A 23307-nucleotide genomic window follows, 5' to 3' on the forward strand; every position below is an offset into this window, starting at 1 on the left:
GCTATACAAATCAATATTGGACACTAGGGCGACAAACACAAGCAATAGGGAGAATACTGCACACAAGTCGACGGAAGAAGTTTAAATTCTCTTGCCTACCTGCTCAACAAGTACATATACACACTGTGATTATTTATCTAATGTATTTAACTCTAATGGAGACCTGGCGGAATCCTCGCCCGGACGATTTAACGCCTGAAATAAGCAAATGCTATTTTCCCCTTCATAAAAGGTTTTGATCTTTGTAACAGTGCAGAAAAGAATCGTGAGGAAACACGAAAGAACAAACAATTGGATCGAGTTGAATCATCCATTCTGTAAGGATATAATACATGTTTAGGGAATTGTACTGGGAGAAAACATTTGAGGACATCATAGTACAAACATAGAATATACATGTAATTAACTTTTGAATTTCATTGAAATAGCAAATCATATAGACGGTTTCTATAATGTGAAGGGTGAAAAATAACGAAACGATACCTAGAGCATGAATTGTACAACTACATGAAGTCTGTTCACTTCAGCTGTGAATGACACGGCTGAATGACAGGTAAATTGTATACGTAAATAGATAGGCACAATGGGATCGCAAAGTGAACTAGTGACATACAGGTACTCTACATTTGTATCCGCCCTTGGTGAAAAAGAAAAGTACAGACTGGTTTTAAAAGGGGTTATCATAAGCAAATCGTCTATTTTACTTTCATGTTATGAATCTGTTATTGTTAATATAAATTTGATCGGCTCTGCAACATTATCTAGATTGCACTTTCAAGAATCCTTTTAGTGATTTAATGCAATTTGAAGAGGAAAAATATATTTTATTCAAAAAGTAATTATTCTCACGACACTAAACATACTTAGACTCCTCAATCTGTGCTTACAGTGACAATTCAAACTAATTATTCTACATGGAATTTAATAACAATTCCATACTAACTAGCTTTCTCTTTCTTTCCAAAGATTATTTAAGAAATAAATTTCATTTTCGAAAATACATGAGGGCATGAGCTTTAAGTAAGCATATTTCGTTTACCTGACGAGGGGATAGGGCTCACGGCGGTTGTAACCGGTCAACAGGGGATGCTTACTACCTAGGCACCTGATCCCACCTCTGGTGTGTCCAGGGGTCCGTGTTTGCCCAACTTTCTATTTTGTATTGCTTATAGGAGTTATGAGATTGATCACTGTTCGTTATCTTCACTTTTTCATGAAGCGCATTAGCACATCGTGAAAAGTATGCTGGCCTGAATTATTGCTGTTTATACCTTCACGTAATTTATTTTTGTATTCATATTTTGATTTCACTTTTGTCGGAATTCTCAAACTTTACAATATTTATACTATATTTATGAAGATTCATTGTTCACATTAATGAGGAAATAACCATCATTTTAATTGGTAAAGATATCGAGGACAAAAGCAATGGATATGTAATTGATTTTCAATACACATTTCGTCAAGCTGTCAGAATCGTTTCCAGTATATATTATACAAGTAGAACCCAGGACGGCAATATCACGGAAATAAAATTGTAACGATAAATTGTGTCATAGATATAATCTGTTTATACATTATTCTATTATGTTTGAAGCTGAAATGCATTAGACAACACACATAGCCTACATAAATCCGAGATAAGAAATTAAAATAGTCTGTTTCCACCGGAAATGGAAATTTTACACGCTTCGTACCCTTGTCAAACCAAACTGGCGTTTCTTTGTTTACTATCCTAATCCATTAGATTACTGCATGAGTTTTGCAATCTGAAATTGTAATAGATATAATTAAACAACATGTATGATTCACACAGTGTTATCGGTATTTCACCTATCTATTACTTTTCCAGCTTAATGGATCATTACGTAAAACACACCTCGGTTGTACACGCGTATCACAACAATAGCAATTCCATGTATATATACGTACCTGACACTCTTTGAACATAGAATCTGGGAAAACCAACTTACCTTGATATGGTCGAACGAAATTTCTCCATGCCCCAATTTTCAAGAAAACTAACATCCATACAAGACATTGCATAATCCACAATGGGTAACGTGTATAGAATTGTATTCAAAAGTTGACGAAGTATTTATAACCCATCAAAATCTTTGATAATGTTCCACAAGTTCATATGTGTGCCGAAATTTTCTAATTGTCGTATTGTACCGGGTGAAAGTACCGAAATTATCTAATTGTCGTATTGTACCTGGTGAAAGTACCAAAATTATCAAATTGTCGTATTGTACCTGGTGAAAGTACCGAAATTATCAAATTGTCGTATTGTACATATACAGTGTATGTAAATACAAACTCTACAATCTGTCATAATGTTTTGAAATGAAATCATTGTAGAAACAATCTCTAAGATTCTCCTAATCAATGTTATGCAATCATTATTATTCATTTAAAACTCTGCAAACAATTATTCAATTGTAGAAGAATCATATCAATGTCATGACAAACAGATAGCTTTTAAACGCTCCCACTACAGGCGCAGTCATGTTAAAAAATATGTCATTTGTAGCGTGTACCTGTCATTTTCACCTGTCCGTCACCGTCCCAAACAACACTACCTGTCGTATCACCCGCTGACTAACGTACCCTTCTCCATCTTACTCATTCCTTATCTCATGACTCTTTTTAAAACAAGAGGTGGTGCAATCTATGTGTATCCTCAATGAAATCAGGTTAAGGTCAGAAATAAGCACATACACAGATCATCTATGATAATATACTCAGTTCATTATCTATAACTAGGTGACGATAAAAGTAAAATGTTTTGCTTGAATGTTTTTAATACTTACACCCATGTAGCTATTTCAAAGCTAATTTATGACAGAATTCCACCAAGAAGCCCCAGGGGGCCACAATGCTCACCTGAACCACATTGCTTATACGGCGATCATAATAGAACACTAATAGCAGCTCAACAATAAGCCAAGCCCAACTTATTGGTCCACTAGATACACTACATGTCTCAGGGTGCTAAGTGCTTGTATATCTTATTTTTACAGACTGTAATATCATATCACTGTTTCATAGCAATCTTTACATCTCTTATCATATGTAAATTCTAGCCAAGGACATAATTCAGATTCAGACATATTTACACATTATGTAATACATACTGTGGTAATACATACTGTGGCTTCAGGGGTCATGGGGAACAAATCGGAATGTACCTTACATGAGGATGCTTGCATGTCAACTCCATCGGACAATTTGTACTCTTTTGATTCCTAGGATTTTTCAAGAATTTCCATATATATATATACATGTATATATATATATATATATATATATATAACATATATATCCCTAGGTCAAACTATAAATCTCTGTTGTGGCACCAGGGCCATAATGAAAACGTGAAGAAACTTGAATGTACACTACAGAAAAATGTTTACATATCAATTTGAAATACTGTGTCATTGTGCCTCGTAAGAAAAAGAGTTTTAAATTATTTTTCGATATATTTCTATCTAGAATTTGTAACTTCTATCGTGGCCTTGACCTGAACCTGGGGATCATGGTGTGAACTGTTTTAAATCTATTCTAAGACATGCTTACATAGCCATTTGACAAATTGTACACTTCTTGATCTTAGTGTTCTGGGGCCTCTTGATGGAATTCAAAGAATTTTCCATTACACGTATGTGCCTATTCAAAACTTTGCACCTCGACTTATTTCACAAGTAAATATAATGCGCTCTGATATGTCATGATCTTAATCAACGTAATGTTATTTTTTTTTACGTAACATCTCCATCTCTTTCCAAGTAAGTTTCTTTTTCGGTTGATCAAAGAATCATGCCGAATTCAATTACTGATTAAAACTATATTTAGATTTATTCAACATGAAAAATTGAAGATAACGAACAGTAATCAATCTTATAACTCGTATAAGGAATACAAAATTAAGAGTTGGGTATGCACGGACCCCTGGATATACCAGAGATGGGATCAGGTGCCTAGGAGAGGTAAGTATCCCCTGTCGACCGGTCACACCCGCCGTGAGTCCTATATCTTGATCAGGTAAACGGAGCAATCCGTAGTCAAGATCAGTGTGTAAAGAACAGCCTAATAATTGATATGAAACACGTCAGACAGCATTTGACCCAATGATACACAGGCAAATGTGCCTCACGTGAAATTCACATGAATTTCACGAGAAAATTTCTATGTGAAATTCACGTTAAAAGAGCATCAAATGTGAATTCACACGAAAAAAAATCACGTGAAATTCACATGAATTTCACGTGAAATTCACATAAAATTCACGTGAATTTCACGTGAAATCATTAACATGAATTTCACATAAAATTCACGTGAATTTCACATAAACTTTATAACGTTAAATCATACATGGATATTTTGATACTCTGAATCTCGGGTTCAGATGAACACAAAAAGGAGTACAAATCTGCTTTCAATCTGCTGATAATTTAATTGATTGAATTTGTTTTTACATGATTGTCTTCATTGTCTTTTCTTTCTTTTAATCTCTGAAAAAGAAATATTTATGTATTAAAAGGACTGTTCAATATACAAAAGGAGTCATCTTAAGCCTTATGTACACATACTGTACTATGAATGAAATTGCATGTAGATGTAGCAGAAACGAAGAAAAAAAAGTTGCAAAATTATCAATAATTTGTGTTTGAAAGAAACATAACCTTTTATATATCATCATACAGAATAGAATAGAATTATTATACAAGATACAGAAGGAAGTCATGGAATATGTTTTCAAATTGTCATGTTCTAGTCCAGAGGCGATTTGAAAATGACTTTGCATTCCTCATTATCTAGATGAAATCTATATAAATGCATTGCTTAAAATGAAACGATTGACATTGATAGAGCTTTCAAGCTTACATTCTTCTCATTTAAAAGTATTGTTAAAGGGGGGGGGGCAACCAATATATATACATTTTATTGGCATTACGATATATATAACAATCGATGGACATTGTTACACATCACCCCCCCCCCCCCCCCCCCCTTCAACGTGCCTGATCTCGATGGTGCCTCTATGAAGGTAATATAGAACGTTACTTAGCACCCCTAATCAATATCTAAATCGATTAAATTATAAAAATTATGTTCTGAATTACGATTACCATGTTCTCTGATGAATAAGGAAAGATTAACAAACCGTGTAGAGTTATGCGATTCTGTGACAAGTCCCCGAAGTGACTTCCGTATTTTCGCTGTCGTGCCTATTCGTTGACGTACCTCGTCTAAAGTAATTCTCATCAGTCTGAAATAAACGGTTGCATTAGGAACTTTAGATCACATAAATGTAATAAGCCTAATGGCTTGAATTTACACTGAACATTTATAATTACAATGCTCAATCTCATCTTACCTATAAGAGTTCCTATAGTACTTTCACATTCGCTGTCTTGCATACGTCAGACGCGTCAGACGGTTTACTCGAGTGTGACGTCACAGTCTTGTAAATATTACCGGAATCTGACTGTTACAGTGTAAAGCTTTATATATATTTTTAAAAGTTATCTAAATATACCTGGACAGTATTGTTAAGGATTGTTCATGTTTTTCGCTTTCTTCCGAGTGCTAGAAATCTGTGTTTTCCTTTTGATTGACGATCTGCAAATTCGGGATGGTGAATACGGCTGATAGAAAATTTTCATTTCTACATGCGTGTATCAGCAATTTCCAATAAGTCTAACTTTATGCATACACCAGCTTCCAAGGTATCACACCGGTAATTATTCTCGATGTATCTAATAAGGAGGGGGGGGGGGTAATTAAAATTGATGCCAAACTACCGACAGCGGAAAACAATATCATGGCATTTTTTCCCACCTGCACAATACTACCCTCAAATCACATGTATGTAAACAGCCCAAGTTCACTCCGACAAGTAGCCTGTTACTAACATCATAAAGCAGCGAGATAAAAACTTTAACTCATCTTCAGTAGTTTTACAAAACTGACAAAAACAACAATCTTTTGGAATGCATGGTTTTGAATATCCACCAGTTTCAATTTCTAAAGGGTTGGCAAATATTCTTAGCTATTTAAAACGTACTACTCTCACAAATGGAAATTTCAAATGGTCTTATTAGTTTTAATTCATAGTTCTTTCTGATTTTACTGTAAAATAGTAATTTTCCATGTGTAGAAAATTTCGTGGTTTTGAAGTTGCACATTCTAACTCTATCAATACAGTGATTCTTCAAGTAGTTGGAAAATATGCTTTCATTAATATCTATGACGATGGGAGATTTAATTTATATTTTAATTCCTAAGAGAAAAAATAATGGGAAATGAGAGAAATCAGGTGTGGAAAGTACATGTAATCATACTGCGTACAGAACTACAATGCAAGTTAATAATTTCGCAAATAAACGAGGAGAGGGAGGCGTGAGCAGGATCTACTTTATTGGTCGTTTGCCTACATTTTATAAATGTACTCTAACTTTTGAATTGCCTAATCTCCATATCGTTTTATATTTTACCTTAATTTTATTTATTTTTTCGCTTGAATATATTAAGAAGTGTGAATATTTCACTTTAATCGCTTTTCTTGTGAAAGTTTTAAAGTGAATAGCTTTTCACGTGAAATTCGTGTGAAATTGTTCGTGTGAATTTCACATGAAGAAATTTCACGTGAAATTCGTGTGAATCTTTTCACGTGAATCAACGTTCACATTATTTCCTTGCGAAAATCAAATCACATTAAAATTTTCGCAAGGAACTAATGTGAAAAGTGATATAATGCTTTTCACGTGAAATTCATGTGAAAAATTTAACGTGAATTTCATGTGAATTGCTGTTCATGTGAAATTCATGTGAATATTTTAACGTGAATTTCACGTGAAAAGTGATTCACGTGAAATTCATGTGGACATATTAACGTGAATTTCACGTGAATCACTTTTCACGTGAAATTCACATGAAATTTACGTGAATTTCACGTGAAAGGCTCATGTGAATTTCACGTGAACAGCATTTCACGTGAAATTCACGTGAGGCACATTTGCCTGTGTAGTATTGGCAAACTAGATCGTTATAACGACCATGGAATTTGCAAAATGCTGACTTTAAATGAGACAATGGAAATCCCTCTAATCATCAATGTAATCCAAATTCATTTCATAGAATTACTACTAGCATTATCTCTACATATCATGGCACTGTGTGAAAAAAATCTGCATGATGCTATGATATACCAATTACGGCCACTGAGTTTTGTAACCTTGAATTAAGTGACTCACTAGAGAAAGACAATTACAACGGAACATGGTCTAGAACATTGTAAGCTTGTGAGCCTCTTGTAAATACACGGCAAAACAGAAATTACAACACCTGTATATGACTTTTAAAGGTGCATTTTTTGAATTAGGAATTACAAGGAAATTTTATTTCTACAATAAAATAATATCCATTTTTAAAAATTGAAATTACTAAAGGGGAAGGCAATATATTTTTGAATAATGGTATTGTGCAAATATTCTGAAATTTTTCATGAATATATTTATCGAATATAGCATTAAAATATATATTGTTTACAATAACTGATTTTATTTGACAAAGTTGAAAAAAGAGAAGATAAAGATGTTATCATATCCAGGGGTCCGTGTTTGCCCAACTATCTATTTTGTATTGCTTATAGGAGTTATGAGATTGATCACTGTTCGTTATCTTCGCCTTGCATCACATTACTTCATTATATAATCATATGGAAATAGTTCGTACAAAAACTAATTACATCTTTGTTCTAAAGATCAAGATGAATTTAAAACGTCTCCATTGGACCAAAAGTATATCATGATTCCAATACTTTATGTGACTTGATTATCAATTATATTACATTTAGTTTTTATCAAAACGTATTTGTCCTTCCTTTATTCGAAGAATTTTTCAAGCCCTCGGAGAGACCTAAATAGGGGCTAAACCTGTAGTCATGCCAAAATTAATTTATACAAAGGAACACAAGAATGTTACGAATTAATGGTTTCATTGTAATAAAAGGTACTGTATGATAAATTAAGGGTACACTGATCAACGATGAATGATACTGGATCATAGTTACCATAGACACAGTATCATTTAAAGTCAGCATTTCACAAATTTATAACGATTTAGTTTACCGATTGTTAGGTCGTTCCTGGCACACTGATTTGACTATGGAGTTCTCCGTTTACTTGATCAAGATATAGAGCTCACGGCGGGTGTAGCCGGTCGACAGGGGATGCTTACTCCTCCTAGACACCTGATCCCACCTCTGGTATGTCTAGGGGTCCGTGTTTGCCGAACTCTTTGTTTTGTATTCCTTGTAGGAGTTACGAGATTGATCACTGTTCGCTATCTTCACCTTTTCTAGTGAAAGTGTTTAATTTGTTCAAAAAGTACTTCTTCACAAAAATTCATTTTTTTCAACAATACTAATTAAAGCAGTGCTTTGCATAGGACCATGATAAAATGTATGCATCGTCCTAAACGGGATATTCAGTTCAAAACATTTTGCATCAAAACCTTATGTGAATATGTTTTATAAAGACTAGTTTCTCGGGGAAAATCATAAAATTGTAGAAATTCTAATACATGTATTTTCATATAGTCTGAACACTTAAAAGTAAAACTAAACAGTAAAAACGTTAACAAAGCACAACATACAATAAAGCTTACTATGTATTTTGATACAACAATAGGCAATCAGAAAAAAATCTTCATTCAGGCTGCAATTATATATGCAATATTCTATGATTTAAACGATGAAATAATCAAAATCTTAGCAGTGCAACTCCACATGATGTTTGCTTTTCCATTATTGAAAAAAAAATGTACACGTTTTTAATTACAATGTTCAGTGAATTAAGAAATATTGGATGTAGAGTTGTATTATACATATTAAAAAAAATCTGTAATTACGTCTATCTATATTACATTGTATATGTAATACAGAAGACAACTTACTTATCAGGTCCTTCAATATTCTAAACGCAGTCACATATTACCTCAGTACTAATATAAATGCAGATTTATGTTAACAAACAAGACACAAGGCATGTCAGAAGTATTAATGAGAATATATATACATAACAATTAAATAGATGTTAATATTTTGTCCAACCGCAGCTGTCACTTATTCTTTACTATTATCCTATCTACAAAAATTGAATTGTCTAATAGATGATTTACTTTACCTGACTACTCCTGTGTCACCCACAATTTCTTCAAATTTCAAAAACCACATGCCATGAACCTATAGTTTAAATTAGGATATTGCAAAATTACCCCATCATGCCACCCCTTAGTTAACAATGTCAATGACCTCCACCATGTTTAAGAAAAAAATAGGTCAAGTGTGAAAAGAGGCACGGCCTCTCTTGTATGTAAATGTGTTTATATAATGAGAACATTATAATCATTTTACTTTTTGTAATAAGTGTAATTTACGTATACTGAAAGTGGCATCTAGTCATAAAATAAATGCATGTAGTAATTGTAATAGTTTATTAGCTTTATGAATCAGAATAATACATATTAAATTACAAAATATAAAGAAAAGGGCTGTATAAGTGAAGTGAATATTAGAGGATGGACATACATAAATACATCTATAAAGTCTACGTAACATACATATTAGATCACAGTTTGGCTAGACCGTAAGAGTAATTTACCCAGATTACAGAGTTGTTTTCTATTTTTGAATTGGCACCAGCTGTACCAATTTAAACATAGAAGCACGGGACCAATAATACTATTTAATGCATGCAGATCTGATGTTTTTAAATGATATTCGTCCTCAATTTCGTTTAAATTATATAAAATGCACACAATCGATTTTGTCTTACTGTGTCATTATATTTACCTCTTGTACTATTCTAAGCTGGTGAGCGGACAATCTCTTTTTTTCTAAAAGACTAATCATTTTCCGGAATAGATTTTGTCAGATTAAAATGAATGCTAACAATATCAATAACATGTTTAAACGGAAAACATTTAGATGAATTATAAAATTTAACATATAATATAGTAATAAAATCCCTACCCCCCCCCCCCCCCCCCCACACACACACACACACACCCCGATTCGCCGTTTCGAGACGAATTGGTATAATAAAAAATATTTTCGGTTACCGGTAATATATTGTATTCTAAATATTTTTTCCTAAACGGAGAGGAATATTACCTGGCACTCCTGCACTTATTGTCACGTGTTAATTGTAGTCACGTGTTAATTGTAGTCAATCCTATCCATCGTTGTCTTTCTCTGATTTTCATGTAATCTCGCTTCAGTCCTAAAATTAGAAATGCATAATTACATTGTATCATGTATTGTATACCAATAGACAGGTAGAACACCTATCATATGTTTCCTATTGTTTTTAAACAAACTTCCACCCTAACGATGGAAACAAATTTCAAGGTGAAAAAGAGAAGTAGTGGATATGATATAAATGATGAGCTGTGTGTTAATGTATTATCAACCATGACGACTTTATACCTCCATTTAATAAACGCAATTAAGGAAAAGAAAAAAAATTAACTAATTACTTGCTACCTACTCCACGATTTACAATACGCCCTGCAAACAGCTCTTTGTTGTAAACTGGAAATTCCAAAATTCAAAACCCGTTCAACCTACATAGTTGGTCACGATCCAAGGGGCCTTGGATAAAATGTCAATTCATCGAATTCCATGGGAAGAATGGATGGTGTGAGTGACGAGGTGTACCCGCCTCTGCCTGAGCCCAGCATCACAGGTAGTAGTCATCAGCTTCAAACTCTTACTGCATTAGATTCTTTCTTTGCTACAATGGGTGCTTATCAAGATCAAGATGTCAAATTCCTGCAAATTATGCGAATATATTGATTATAGTACATGTACTATGCATTAATTAATTCTATTGTGTGCGGTAATGTTCAAATTGTGTACATGTATATAAGCTATTACGAATACATAGAATATTACACAGTTAAAATATATGTGTCCTCCGAAAGTATGATAATTCTACAAAATTGAAACTTTGATAATTTGTTTTCGACAATGTGCTTAAGAAAATTCCTAAATTGAAATTAAATTTGAAAGAAAATACGCAATAAAAGCATTGTTATATCCTAATTTACGATATTGCATTAGAACTAAGATTCATTTATATATATATATATATATATATATATATATATATAATCTAATTCACTTTGTGAATATGTCTGAACAAAACTTCTAAATGATGGTAAATAAAACATAAATATGGCAATGATTATAGTAACGGGATTTATCATAAAAATAAAAAAAAATACACATATATATACACATTTCTATAATTTTATTTAAATTGGATTAAATAAAAAAGAAAAACTTTGACAATACAGAAAGTATATGTTAAAAGTATATGTTAGTACGTTACAGGCAATCTTAAAACGAGTGTGCAGTAGCTAAATATAAATGTATATAATGTAATTACACACGTAATTGTATCGACAATGTTTAATTGAATTTGAGGATTTTTTTAAATAATTTGCCATGTAAAAACGATATTTTGAAAATATTTTAAAAAGAAGAAACTATTGAAGATTTTGTATAATTTACCTTGAGTCTTTTGTATAATAACAGTGTACTAAGTTTAAATTTACACAACTCTCAATACATGTAATTCCTCAAGTAACCTCCGTAGGTCAGAAACGTAAATAGTATCTCGATATTGAACATCTGAAACTAACAAACAGGTACAATAGAATGGTAAATTGAATCATGATTATTTCTTAACACATGTAAAACTAACAAACAGGTACAATACAATCTTTAGGTATACTGTACAATTCTAAATTATACATTTAGTTGCTTTATGTACACATTTTATCCACAGGTACACACATCTCCCAGATACAAAAAAAACCACTTAGCTTTTCTTCAATTCTCTTATTCTATTATGTGTTTATTCACTTCTGTTCTGTAATACAAAACTGAAGTATGATACATTATTTCAGCACAACAGTTTGTCTGTTTAATACACAACTAAATAACACAGAAGAAACTGATGGTGACAAGTGTCAGAAAAATGGTGACATAAAAATCTCATAGTGAAATTAAACAAAGAAATTGGTAAATTGTTCTGTCTAAACATGTGCCATATTTATCTAATTCTAAATTTTGTAATAATTCACACAACACACGTACAAGCAGTATTCGTTGTAACTGATTCGTCGTTCAAACTTTTGTATAGTTTACACGGCATGATCTAAGATACTGCAATGTTCACCTAAAATATTCACAAGGTCATTAAGAATGCACGGCATATGAAAACTTCATTTTCTTAAAAACTTAAACTTCTACAGTTCAATAATCTCCAATGTCGTTATATCCGAGAATAAAACGTCCTGTTCTATTCGCCTTGTGAGAAAAGTATATATCGGTATCAAAAATCTACCATTAATGTACAAATGTTGTACATTATTTTTACTTTATCTATACTGTGTATACGAACTATGCCAACAAAATATCAAATTTATTCCCATTTTAGTCACGATCACTAACGAGTATGTATATAAATTTAAACTGTGTCTAATTGTTTTAGGGACAAACAAAATATATCTCTTCTTTTTCACAATGTATTTTCATGTTATGGACATTATTATCGATATGACTAAAAATAGCTGTTTCCCCAGCCAAGAAAGGTGTGGCTTTTATTTCCAAGTTGATCATTTGTAAGCACGATTGCAAAATAATTTATTAGTGCGTTTTTACGTAAGTTTTATAAAGGAGTGTCTTGTGTTGGTGACAATATTCCGGGAGAACTCGAGTCTGGGAGAATTGGTAGATTGCTAACATTTGATGACAGCCACTGCATGAGATACCCAATCGCAATGTTTCTGTCATTTTCAACATTCGTCACACCATTGCAATTAGTCTTTTTCTACTAATTTCAAAGAATAACTCGTAATTCGTCTTTTAAAACTCATGCAAATTCAAACCTGATTTTTAGACTGACAAGAAAGTAAAAGCCACTTGGAAATAGCATACAGCTCCCCAACCTCCTTCCAAATAAAAGTATGTTCATACAACGGTCAGCATTCCAGCAACCATACCCCTGAATGTGTCTTCAAATCTACCCTATTCTTTCCTAGATCGAAGGTCTATGCACCATTCAAATAATATACATCTATACACGTTAAGAGATTTTCTTGGACGAGTGCACGGAAACGGTAAATTTGACACGGACGGTAAAATCAACTGTTACATGGTATTAACATTTTTGCCTTCATCTACATACTAGTAAAATGATTTTCATTATGGAAAAATTCAACAAGAAAAGTTGTACTGAACCAGGCCAGGTATTCAGTAGAATGCTACAATACCTGCTTGTGCTAATTATATAACTCGTTTGGTTTGTGTGTGTGTTTGTGTGAAGTTGACTTTACATTTTGTAACCTAAATGAGTTAGAAGACGAATTTCATTTTATTTTAAAATGTCCTTTTTATAACGGTTAAAGAATTAAATATATCAAATAATTTTATTACAAGAAACCCAGTATCTCCAAATTAGTAAAGCTTATTATAGTTTAAATAATACAAAAGAACTCAATAATTTAGGAAAGTTCCTACAGCAGGCTATAAAGTTACCATCTTCGTGTAATTTATGAAAAGCTGTACTTGCAACATGTTGTTGTATGTATGTTGAAATGCATGGATTTTATATCCTCAAAATTGTATTTGTATGTCTACTCACCCTCTACTGTCTTATTTGTATATATCTGTAAGTAGTTTGTATTTATGACCGATGAGCTGTATAGATTAAGGAAATAAAGAATTGGGAATCTGATAAATCTGACTGAAACTGACACTCAGTTAATCGGTTTGGTGTGTTCAAACAAGCGATGTTGCCTTCTTCACTACAAATTGATTGTTACACTTCAATTAGTCCGATTGTTATCGTAATAGATGTTGTAAAGCATCAATGAACAGCATCGTACACTTCGCTGACACTTAAATGACTCCCAACTGCAAGGAAAGTTTGTAAGATCCACGTTACAAGAAAGAGTATTTACACATTCAAGCTTCAACTAACACTAAAGTGTGTCAGATTTTCAAATGTTGCAAGATATAAATGTACATACATTTATCTCAAAACAGAAAAAGGATTCGGAAACTTTCACACTAATTATATAGATGGGTAGGCCTATTCATACCAATTCTTTCTAAAGATAGTGAAAATATCAGAATCTGACCAGTGTTACAATTAGATGTTACAGAGATCTAACTCGGACGTCAAGGTCGTTTCTATAAACTCAGATCAACACCATTTGTATGCTCAGGAATCAATAAAGGAGCGTACATACTTCTTAAGTCACGTGATCTAAAAAGTCGCACGCGACATAATTTCTTGGGTTTTTCCAAGTTCATTACGGTCGAACAAGCGTAAAACACACGAAATAACACGTCGTCAGCATTGCGCTTCACATTGGCCACATCGATACATAATTTTCAGTTCTACTACATTTAATCGATAAGATAGATAGATTTACAGCACTGCATTAGAGGTATATTGTATGTATTCTTTTGCACAGGTATGTGTAACTATATATATATATATATATATATATATATATATATATATATATAAAATCAGATAAGATATATATCTATCTATCTATCTATCTATCTATCTCTCTCTCTATATATATATATAAAGCCGATTGAGTATATTTGACTAGATTCTTTACTTCTTCCTGAGAAGTAAAGAAACAGTCGAGTATATTTAATCGGCTTTATGATATTTTCACTATACTACTTCATTGTACTTGTGTAGATTTTTCTAGTTATTCGGGTTTCATATTTGTATTATTTCTTCGCTATACATCTATCCGTTGTTTCTGATAACACGTATTAATCAAACTTCTAACATACTGCTCTGTAGTCAGTGACTGGAATGACTTGATGTACACATTTCATAAGAGTATAATTACATTTCTTGTTGAATATTTCTGCATAGTGTTATTTTACCTGTGCACTTTACTCGAGTAACAAGGTCAATACCAAAGTTAAAGCTCCCATTCAGCAAAATGTTTACACCACGTGATACGGCATATAAGGTATCGGTCTACCGTGTTGCCCTTATAAGGCTTTGGTTTGTTTCCTACGAGGTACGGCTATCAACGAATTCAAATCCGAGTCAGGGTCGGAGCTGTAACAACCTGAACCATAATCTCACAAAATTCACCGACTGGTTGGTTGTGTACGATGCCATATAAGGAAATGACGAAACTAACAATAAATGTACAAAATTCGTCTTCATTGCTTGTTGTTATCATTTTGGCAAAATGTTTGGAGTCTTTACGTTTATACATAGTGGTAACCTCATCGGTAAGTTTTCTTTTTAAATTGAACTTGCAACATAGATATTTTATTTTCAAAAATACAACTTTTTAAAGTTCATTGAATATATTGCATTTTTCTGCGACAAATTACTACTCCTGTAGTTTTGGAAAATTTCGTTATGACTTCGTCAAGGTGTTGTAGTTAAATGTAAATCAATTTAACAGAAAATGATTACTCGTTGTTTTTGTTTAATTGTAAATAGCATTCTATATGTTTATTTAATAGTTGCTGTATCCCGGAATGACCCGCCATAATAAATACTGTCCATTTATATTTCACGTTAATCTCTCAGAATCTGACAAAATAGAACAAATTGATATTGGAAACAGACTTGTGTACATCACTTTCTCCAACAAACTGCATTTCTGTAATTTTTTATTATTTGCTGATGAATCCATCTTAGTTGTGTCGTGAATGCCTGTGATTGAAACAGGTGTAATAGGAATGAGATAGTTGCACTGTGAATGCAATCTTTTAAATACCTGGCTGTTTCTTCGAGTTCCCGTCTGTAGTTTGGTTTGACAGGTGGTTCTGGTGTTTTTTTTTTTTTATGGTGTGTGTATATATCATGGATATTTTCATGCTGTGTCCCGTGGGGATCCGGGTTAGAATAGGTCCTCAGTACCCCCTTGGTTGTCGAAGGAGGAGACTAAATGGGGTCGGTCCTTCGGATGAGACCGAAAAAACCGAGGTCCTGTGTCACAGCAGGTGTGGCACGATAAAGATCCCTCCTTGCTGAAAGGCCGTAAGCGCTGAGCATAGGCCTAAATTTTACAGTTCTTTATCGGCAATGGTGATGTCTCCATAGGAGTGAAAAATTCTCGAGGGGGACATTAAATCAACCATGCTTAGTGAATACATTCCTTACCTGCACTTTGTGTTCTAATATAGCAGACTTAAGGTATTCACTTCATCATCAAATAGAGCAAATTTAGGATTTGTTTTTTACACATCGTTGTCAAAGAACAGGGACGTGTAACTGGTACTACCAGGCTTAGTGAGCTTGATTTTCATGTGTTTTATAAGGGTTTTTTTTTCGTGTAATTTTCACCACAGTCTCAAATAAAGAGAATAACGATTAGGGTGCATACAGCTCTGAACAAGCACTAAATTAGTGCGTGTGAGAGCGCTGATTCTTATTAACCACATACGCGACATTTCCCTATAATATAAATATTCGTAACACATTTTAGGTACCATAAATTATAAAATAAATATATAAAAACTTGGGGTATATTACCAGATCATGTATTTAGAGTTTCCATACTCTGATAGACTTTCGTGAGGCAAGTATAAATATAAAGCATCACAGAAGGTTGCATGTATGGACATTACTACTACCATTCCAAAAACAGATGTGCCACTTCGCTCAATCTTTGCATGGCTACACTTGTACATGTAGGTTCAAGAAAAGTGAGTTTGGATGACTACGGCTATGCCAATTTTTCAATTTGATTGGTCATTGAGAATAAAAGTAAACTCCTGTTTCATTGAAATCTATATATGGGCACGTTTGATTGGGGAAAACTCGGGTAACTCTAAAGTGACGCCTGTACATGAAGACTCGGGTAACTCTAAAGTGATGTCTGTACATGAAGACTCGGGTAAAGCTAAAGTGATGTCTGTACATGAAAACTCGGGTAACTCTAAAGTGACGCCTGTACATAAAGACCCGGGTAACTCTAGAGTGATGTCTGTACATGAAGACTCGGGTAACTCTAGAGTGATGTCTGTACATGAAGACCCGGGTAACTCTAGAGTGATGCCTGTACATGAAGACTCGGGTAACTCTAGAGTGATGTCTGTACATGAAGACCCGGGTAACTCTAGAGTGATGCCTGTACATGAAGACTCGGGTAACTCTAGAGTGATGCCTGTACATGAAGACCCGGGTAACTCTAGAGTGATGTCTGTACATGAAGACCCGGGTAACTCTAGAGTGATGCCTGTACATGAAGATTCGGTTAACTCTAGAGTGATGCCTGTACATGAAGACTCGGGTAACTCTAGAGTGATGCCTGTACATGAAGACCCGGGTAACTCTAGAGTGATGGCTGTACATGAAGACCCGGGTAACTCTAGAGTGATGCCTGTACATGAAGATTCGGGTAACTCTAGAGTGATGCCTGTACATGAAGACTCGGGTAACTCTAGAGTGATGCCTGTACATGGAGACTCGGGTAACTCTAGAGTGATGCCTGTACATGAAGACTCGGGTAACTCTAGAGTGATGCCTGTACATGAAGACTCGGGTAACGCTAAAGTGATGCCTGTACATGCGCAGAGGATAGACCCCTTGAATGTGAATAAAACAACTGAAAAATGGCGTTTGATAGAATAGAATATCATTTATTTCCAATTTTGGACTCATTAAGGGTATTCAGAACAATATAACGCGAATATTGACCCAAAAAATGAAATAATGTAATATAAACAGAGAAAAAGATCCAAATGATAGTACTCAGGTGAAACGAAAATCGTATCAATGAAAAATTATCTAAGCGTGGTAGTTGATTTTGATACCGAGCAGTATTTAATTCCTATTATATGAATATACATGTACATACAGTACTAAAATAGTGTAAATATCAACAAAATTAAACCAAACGTAGACCGTATAAAATTCACCCCCAAAAATAGACTACCATACATATATATTGGAATCAAAACATACATCTTGCAATGCTAACAAATATTTATAACAATTATTTTTTTTAAAAACATCAGTTACTTAAAAACATTAGTTATTCATAAAAAAAAATTTTTTTCATTTTTTCACTTTATATTCCCAAAAAGTTTAAATTTCACATGGCAAATTCAATATTTCTCTTCATTCTCCGCCACGTTGAACACTTGATTTTCCCGCTAAAGTCAGGAGTTCGCGTTCAACACTAATGTCATGAAATACACGTTTTATTTACAATTCTAGCCACTCGCGTAACTCGTCAATCAAACGTGCCCTACGAGAAGCCTCGCCCAAACATTTGCACACTCGATTATATGAAGTGTTATGCTGCTATTGTAGCAAAGAAGGGTAGAAAAATCTTTGCATCGATGGGAGATCGAGCCTATTTAATCGGGCTGTAACATTCAATGCAAAATCTTAACCCACTTCAGGAAATCATACAACAACCCTTCATGTCGAAATGAAAAAAATAAACCTGGAAGACAATGATAAAAATTTCACTTGTGATCTCAGATGTAATGAAGACACACCTAATGTAATTTTTTTTTCTCAGTCATGATAGTCATCCAATACAAGGGCGTGTCATATATATATACCCAATTAGATAATATACATTATATGAATATAACACGTACATTATATAAATATCACATCTAAAAATAAACATAGTACATGGAAGTTCTATTTGTATTAAAATATTAATTTTGGTAAAGTCAATAATATTTCAGACAAGTATCTGACGTAACTTGAGTCACATACATCTTACAAAATATTGCGAAATACAAATAAAATCGTTATTCTATGTTTGACCTAGATCTACTCATGAAAATGTTAATGAAAATTATAGCATGTTTACAATATAAAACAAAAACAACATTTATCAGGGCCAACATTACACCGGCGATACCAAAATTCGGGTAATGCTGAATCATTAAACATAAAACACGTGTCCAATTTACCCTTGGGAACCTCTTATTTTGAATGCAAATCTATGTCAAATAGCTGGAAAAACCAGCAATCTATTCTTATCAATTCTTACACTATGGCTGCCACTACCTCGATTCTGATTGGATGCTCGATGAGGTCATTCATGCTCTACTGGGTCGTACACTTCAAAGGGCCGACAGTGTATATTTCATTCATTAAAGATCTCCATAAACCCCTTGCATAGATTTACCAATTAAAGGCCTCGGAGGGCATACATGTGCAATTCTAAAACAATAAATTAGTAACCATATTTAAATAAATAATCATTCAGATGTACTACTACTGTAAGAGTTCACATTTCAGCAATGCACACTTCTAACCTAATGTTACAAATGTAATAGGGATTTCAGGCAAAATTTTAAACTACACAATTCGATATACAATAAAAATATAACCAATCCGCTTCAGATATCGTAGGACAGTGACAGTTTCTGCAACAGTGGATAATGTTTGGTGAATATGTACAAAAATTATATACACAACAGTGGCTAATGTTAGGTGAATATGTACAAAAATTATATCCACAACAGTGGCTAATGTTAGGTGAATAGTACAAAAATTATATACACAACAGTGGCTAATGTTAGGTGAATATGTACAAAAATTATATACACAACAGTGGATAATGTTAGGTGAATATGTACAAAAATTATATACACAACAGTGGTTAATGTTAGGTGAATAGTACAAAAATTGTAAACATGATATTTACATGGTTGATACAAATGGATACATATTAGAACAAAGTGCAGATATTTACGAATATCATCCTCAATACATACAGCAATAAATACTAAATAACAAAAACAATGTAATAATACAGCACTATTAGGAGTAAATAGGACAGTTAGGTCGATTTGAACATATTTTATTATATAAGTGCATATATATGAACACAATTGTTCTTTCAACTTACGAGGACAATTAGAGAATGCATTCATCAATCAATCTCCTTTTTTTTTATCTCATTCTGTATCTTCAGATTTTCTTTCCGAAATATATACTAATTCTAATATGGGGCGTGTATGTGAAATGTTTTCAAAAATAAGATTTAAAAAAAATATTTTAAGGTTAAAAAAAAAAAAAAAAAAAAAAAAAAAAAAAAAGATTTTTTTTGTTTTGCAAACAATTCTGTAAGTGGACCGGCGTCCTGGTTATTGGCCACGTGCACCGGCCGGCATGTATACATGTAATATCATCCCAGATCATGAGTAAGTCTTTCTCGTGATTCTGAGTCACTTGTTCCAGCGTGGCGCGATCCACTGTATACAAAACACACGTGGATTTAGTTCCTTCGTCTATCGATTTCTGATTTCAGTCCAACTATGGAAACATCAAGGTCAATTTTTATGAAGTCATATTCTTGAAATATTACGAATTATTCACTACTAAGATATTTGTAACAGACCCCCCTCTAAAGTGCCGCGCCGCTCGCCGGTAGTTTATATACATATTCTAATTAGAAAGTGTGACGTATCGCCGTCATATGACTGTCTATTAATAGAGATAAACACGAGCTAGTATTTAAAGCACGCCGGCTGTGTTGATGTTATTTCCATGACTGAATACCGGACGTAGAGCATACGTTAGCAAACTAGCAGAGTATTTCACAATCTTGGTGAAATGTTTTTATGACATTGCTTACACGGGATATTTTAATCTGTGCGTAGTTGGAATACCTGTGAATGAGAGGGGTAAGATTGATAAAAAGTATATTTTTGTCGGACAGAAAAATAAAAAGAATTTTCTGCAGCTTAGATATATATGTAAACAAATAATCGTATGTATGTAAACAAATGAATCGCGTTATATACGGGTCATGAGTTCCTCCAATTCAATAATGCAAGTTTTTCACTGTGCAAAATATAGGGGGAAATTCGTGGTTTAGCAAATTTGATTGAAAATATCACAAGCACACTGCACCTAAAAATAAATAAATTGAAATAAATGGGTAAAAAAGGTTTGAACATTATACCTTGATATATATCATCGTGCTTTAAAAAATAAATTTAAATTCTTTGCAGAAGATATGGTGAAACAGGACAGGGTTGATATATTGGACTTGTTCCTGGAGAGTGGGGTGGATATCGGACAGTTTCTCTCGGAAGAAAGCCAGCCATTTTCTAACCCTCGTGTCGTTATGGACAATGTAATACCGCCCTTCAATCAGACGGACGTCCAGCCGGATAACAATCTAGACAACGCCCTCTACAGTGAAGCAGATTTTCAGCTGAATGATAATGTCACATCAATGGTAGATGTTAACGAGCAGGACACATCTGTCCCTGTGATAGAAGGTACATTGATTTTTAAGCACTTCGGGTACATAGTTTATCCACTGTCTGTTCTTTAAAGGCACAAATGTAGGGTATACTAATAGAAATATTGATTTTAATTCTTAACTTGTTTGTAGACCCTATAGTAGAAGTGATTATAGAAAGCAGTCAAACACCTACCTCAAGTTACGAGTGCAGCTCTGAAGGATTCCAGCATTTGGAGGAAAACGTCTCGACTCATTTCCCATTCGATGACCTTGACCCTTCTCAAAATTTCTTTGCGGAGGAGGTTTCACAGACAGATCTGGATATTGACCTCAGTCCGTTGCTGAAGGAAGGAATCAAACATAAAATCAAATCAAGAAGGATTGCTGAGGGGAAGGAGGAAATCCGAGTAGAGTTCAAGGAACCGTCTCCTGAAAGAGTAAGTTTAGACTCCATTAACAATCAATAATTCTGGTTGATTTCATGCATTGTTTACACTTGTTCAATACAGTAAATATATCAGAAAACTACAAGGTGTTAAAATTCTTGCAGTTAACCCCTGAGGAGGAAGAACGGAGGCGGATCAAACGAGAGAAGAACAAACTGGCTGCCCAGAAATGTCGAAGCAAAAAGAGAAAATTGGGCGACACGCTAGAAGAGGTGTGTATCTTCCTTAAATACTGATTTTAAAAAGGACAAGTTGTTATTTTGTAATAAGCTACGTAGCACATTGTCTAACTATTCGTAATATTTTCCAAAACAACAGAAGTATTTTTCAAACTATTGGTGTTTTGTGTACAGCATGATTACTTTCTTCTGCAGGAGACCTTAAAATTAGAGGAAAAACAGGAAAAACTACAGGAACAGGTTCAGAAACTCCGAGAAGAAAGAGAGCACCTGTTGGACATCCTTAAAATTCACAGCCAGGTCTGTCCCAAGATGGCTAGACTGACATCATGACGCTCAAACCTCGCACTGTTTGATGTAGCAAATGAATAAGTCGTCTCCTAAGAACTTGTTGTCAAAACAAGCATGCATTTCAATGTCCAGAGAAATTCCTTGTGAGGAAAATGCAACTATGTTGACAGGAAGTGTTGCCCTGTGGTGTCATTAGAGCTCAAAACAGTTTGTGCTGATTTTCTCATCATTGGTATCTGACTGAGAGACATGGAGAGCTTTAGGTTTTGTTTGATTCTGCGAGAAGCCGGAACTGCCTGAAAAAGGTCAACAATACCTATGTGATACGATTATTTTCCGTTCTTGAATCGGCGGAAAGACTAGAAAAACTAATATTGTTTATCATAAAGATCTGATGTAGTCATTTAGTTTATTAATTAGAGACTAATGATGATGTTTTGTTCTGAGGTATTCCAGAGCAAAACTAACGACGAAACCGCTTTCAGTGGTGTACTTGCCAATTTTTACATAAGAATGTTATTTTCAATCAAATGGCTCTTTGTATAAATGGCAGCGAATTTTTACGATTACGAAACTTTATATTTGTTCATACATATTTTGTAAAGCAAATCTTCTATACATTGATTTTGATAAAGGAGGATAAGAGAATTTTGGGTCGAACATACTCAGGTATTGAACCGATTTTTTGCCGGAATTTCATTAAATGTCATTTCATGTAAAATGCAACACATCCTCCTTATCCAGTCGTTCTGAAGGTGTTTTGTCTTATTTAAGACAACGTTTTGAAAGGTTATACATATGTATGTGTATGTTTTGTTTGATGTTGTTTCGGTAATTAAATTATTGAATGGTTCGTGGTTAATATATTTGTTATCGTGTAAAATACGAGGAAGCATATTGTTTACTTTTTAAGATCGTATCAACTTAACGGATATTTGCAAATCACTTAAAATTCCCCAGGTGGCATATGTGTGCAAAACACAAATTCTACAGGTACTTTACTCAGAATGCGTGAAACAGTAGATACCCTCTTATATCCCTGGACATTATAAAACTGGCGAATGTTCCAACAACACCTGACGTAG

At 33.7% G+C, this 23307-nt stretch overlaps 1 protein-coding gene and 1 long non-coding RNA gene across 4 annotated transcripts; one reads left to right on the forward strand and one right to left on the reverse strand.

The window, feature by feature from the left end:
* Positions 1–1548: 1548 nt before the first annotated feature.
* On the reverse strand, positions 1549–10754 carry LOC125650967 (uncharacterized). The gene is made up of 4 exons (XR_007361199.1): positions 10637–10754; positions 10181–10289; positions 9192–9250; positions 1549–1769 (listed from the first exon to the last, which is right to left on the reverse strand). It is a non-coding gene; the product is annotated as an uncharacterized LOC125650967 (long non-coding RNA).
* LOC125650992 (uncharacterized) lies at positions 10637–23075 on the forward strand. Of its 3 annotated transcripts, none has more exons than XM_048879585.2 (5): positions 10637–10754; positions 21068–21340; positions 21457–21743; positions 21857–21964; positions 22127–23075. In XM_048879585.2, the coding sequence occupies exons 1-5, from the start codon at positions 10691–10693 to the stop codon at positions 22262–22264; spliced, it is 870 nt and encodes a 289-aa protein (XP_048735542.2). In that variant the 5' UTR covers positions 10637–10690; the 3' UTR covers positions 22265–23075. The 3 variants fall into 3 exon arrangements, with proteins under 3 accessions (XP_048735542.2, XP_048735543.2, XP_048735544.2); XM_048879586.2 differs by lacking the exon at positions 10637–10754 and adding an exon at positions 14941–15355; XM_048879587.2 differs by lacking the exon at positions 10637–10754 and adding an exon at positions 20605–20737.
* The last annotated feature ends 232 nt before the right edge of the window (positions 23076–23307 follow it).

This window comes from Ostrea edulis, chromosome 5 (genome assembly GCF_947568905.1).
Source record: "Ostrea edulis chromosome 5, xbOstEdul1.1, whole genome shotgun sequence".
NCBI classification, from domain to species: domain Eukaryota; kingdom Metazoa; phylum Mollusca; class Bivalvia; order Ostreida; family Ostreidae; genus Ostrea; species Ostrea edulis.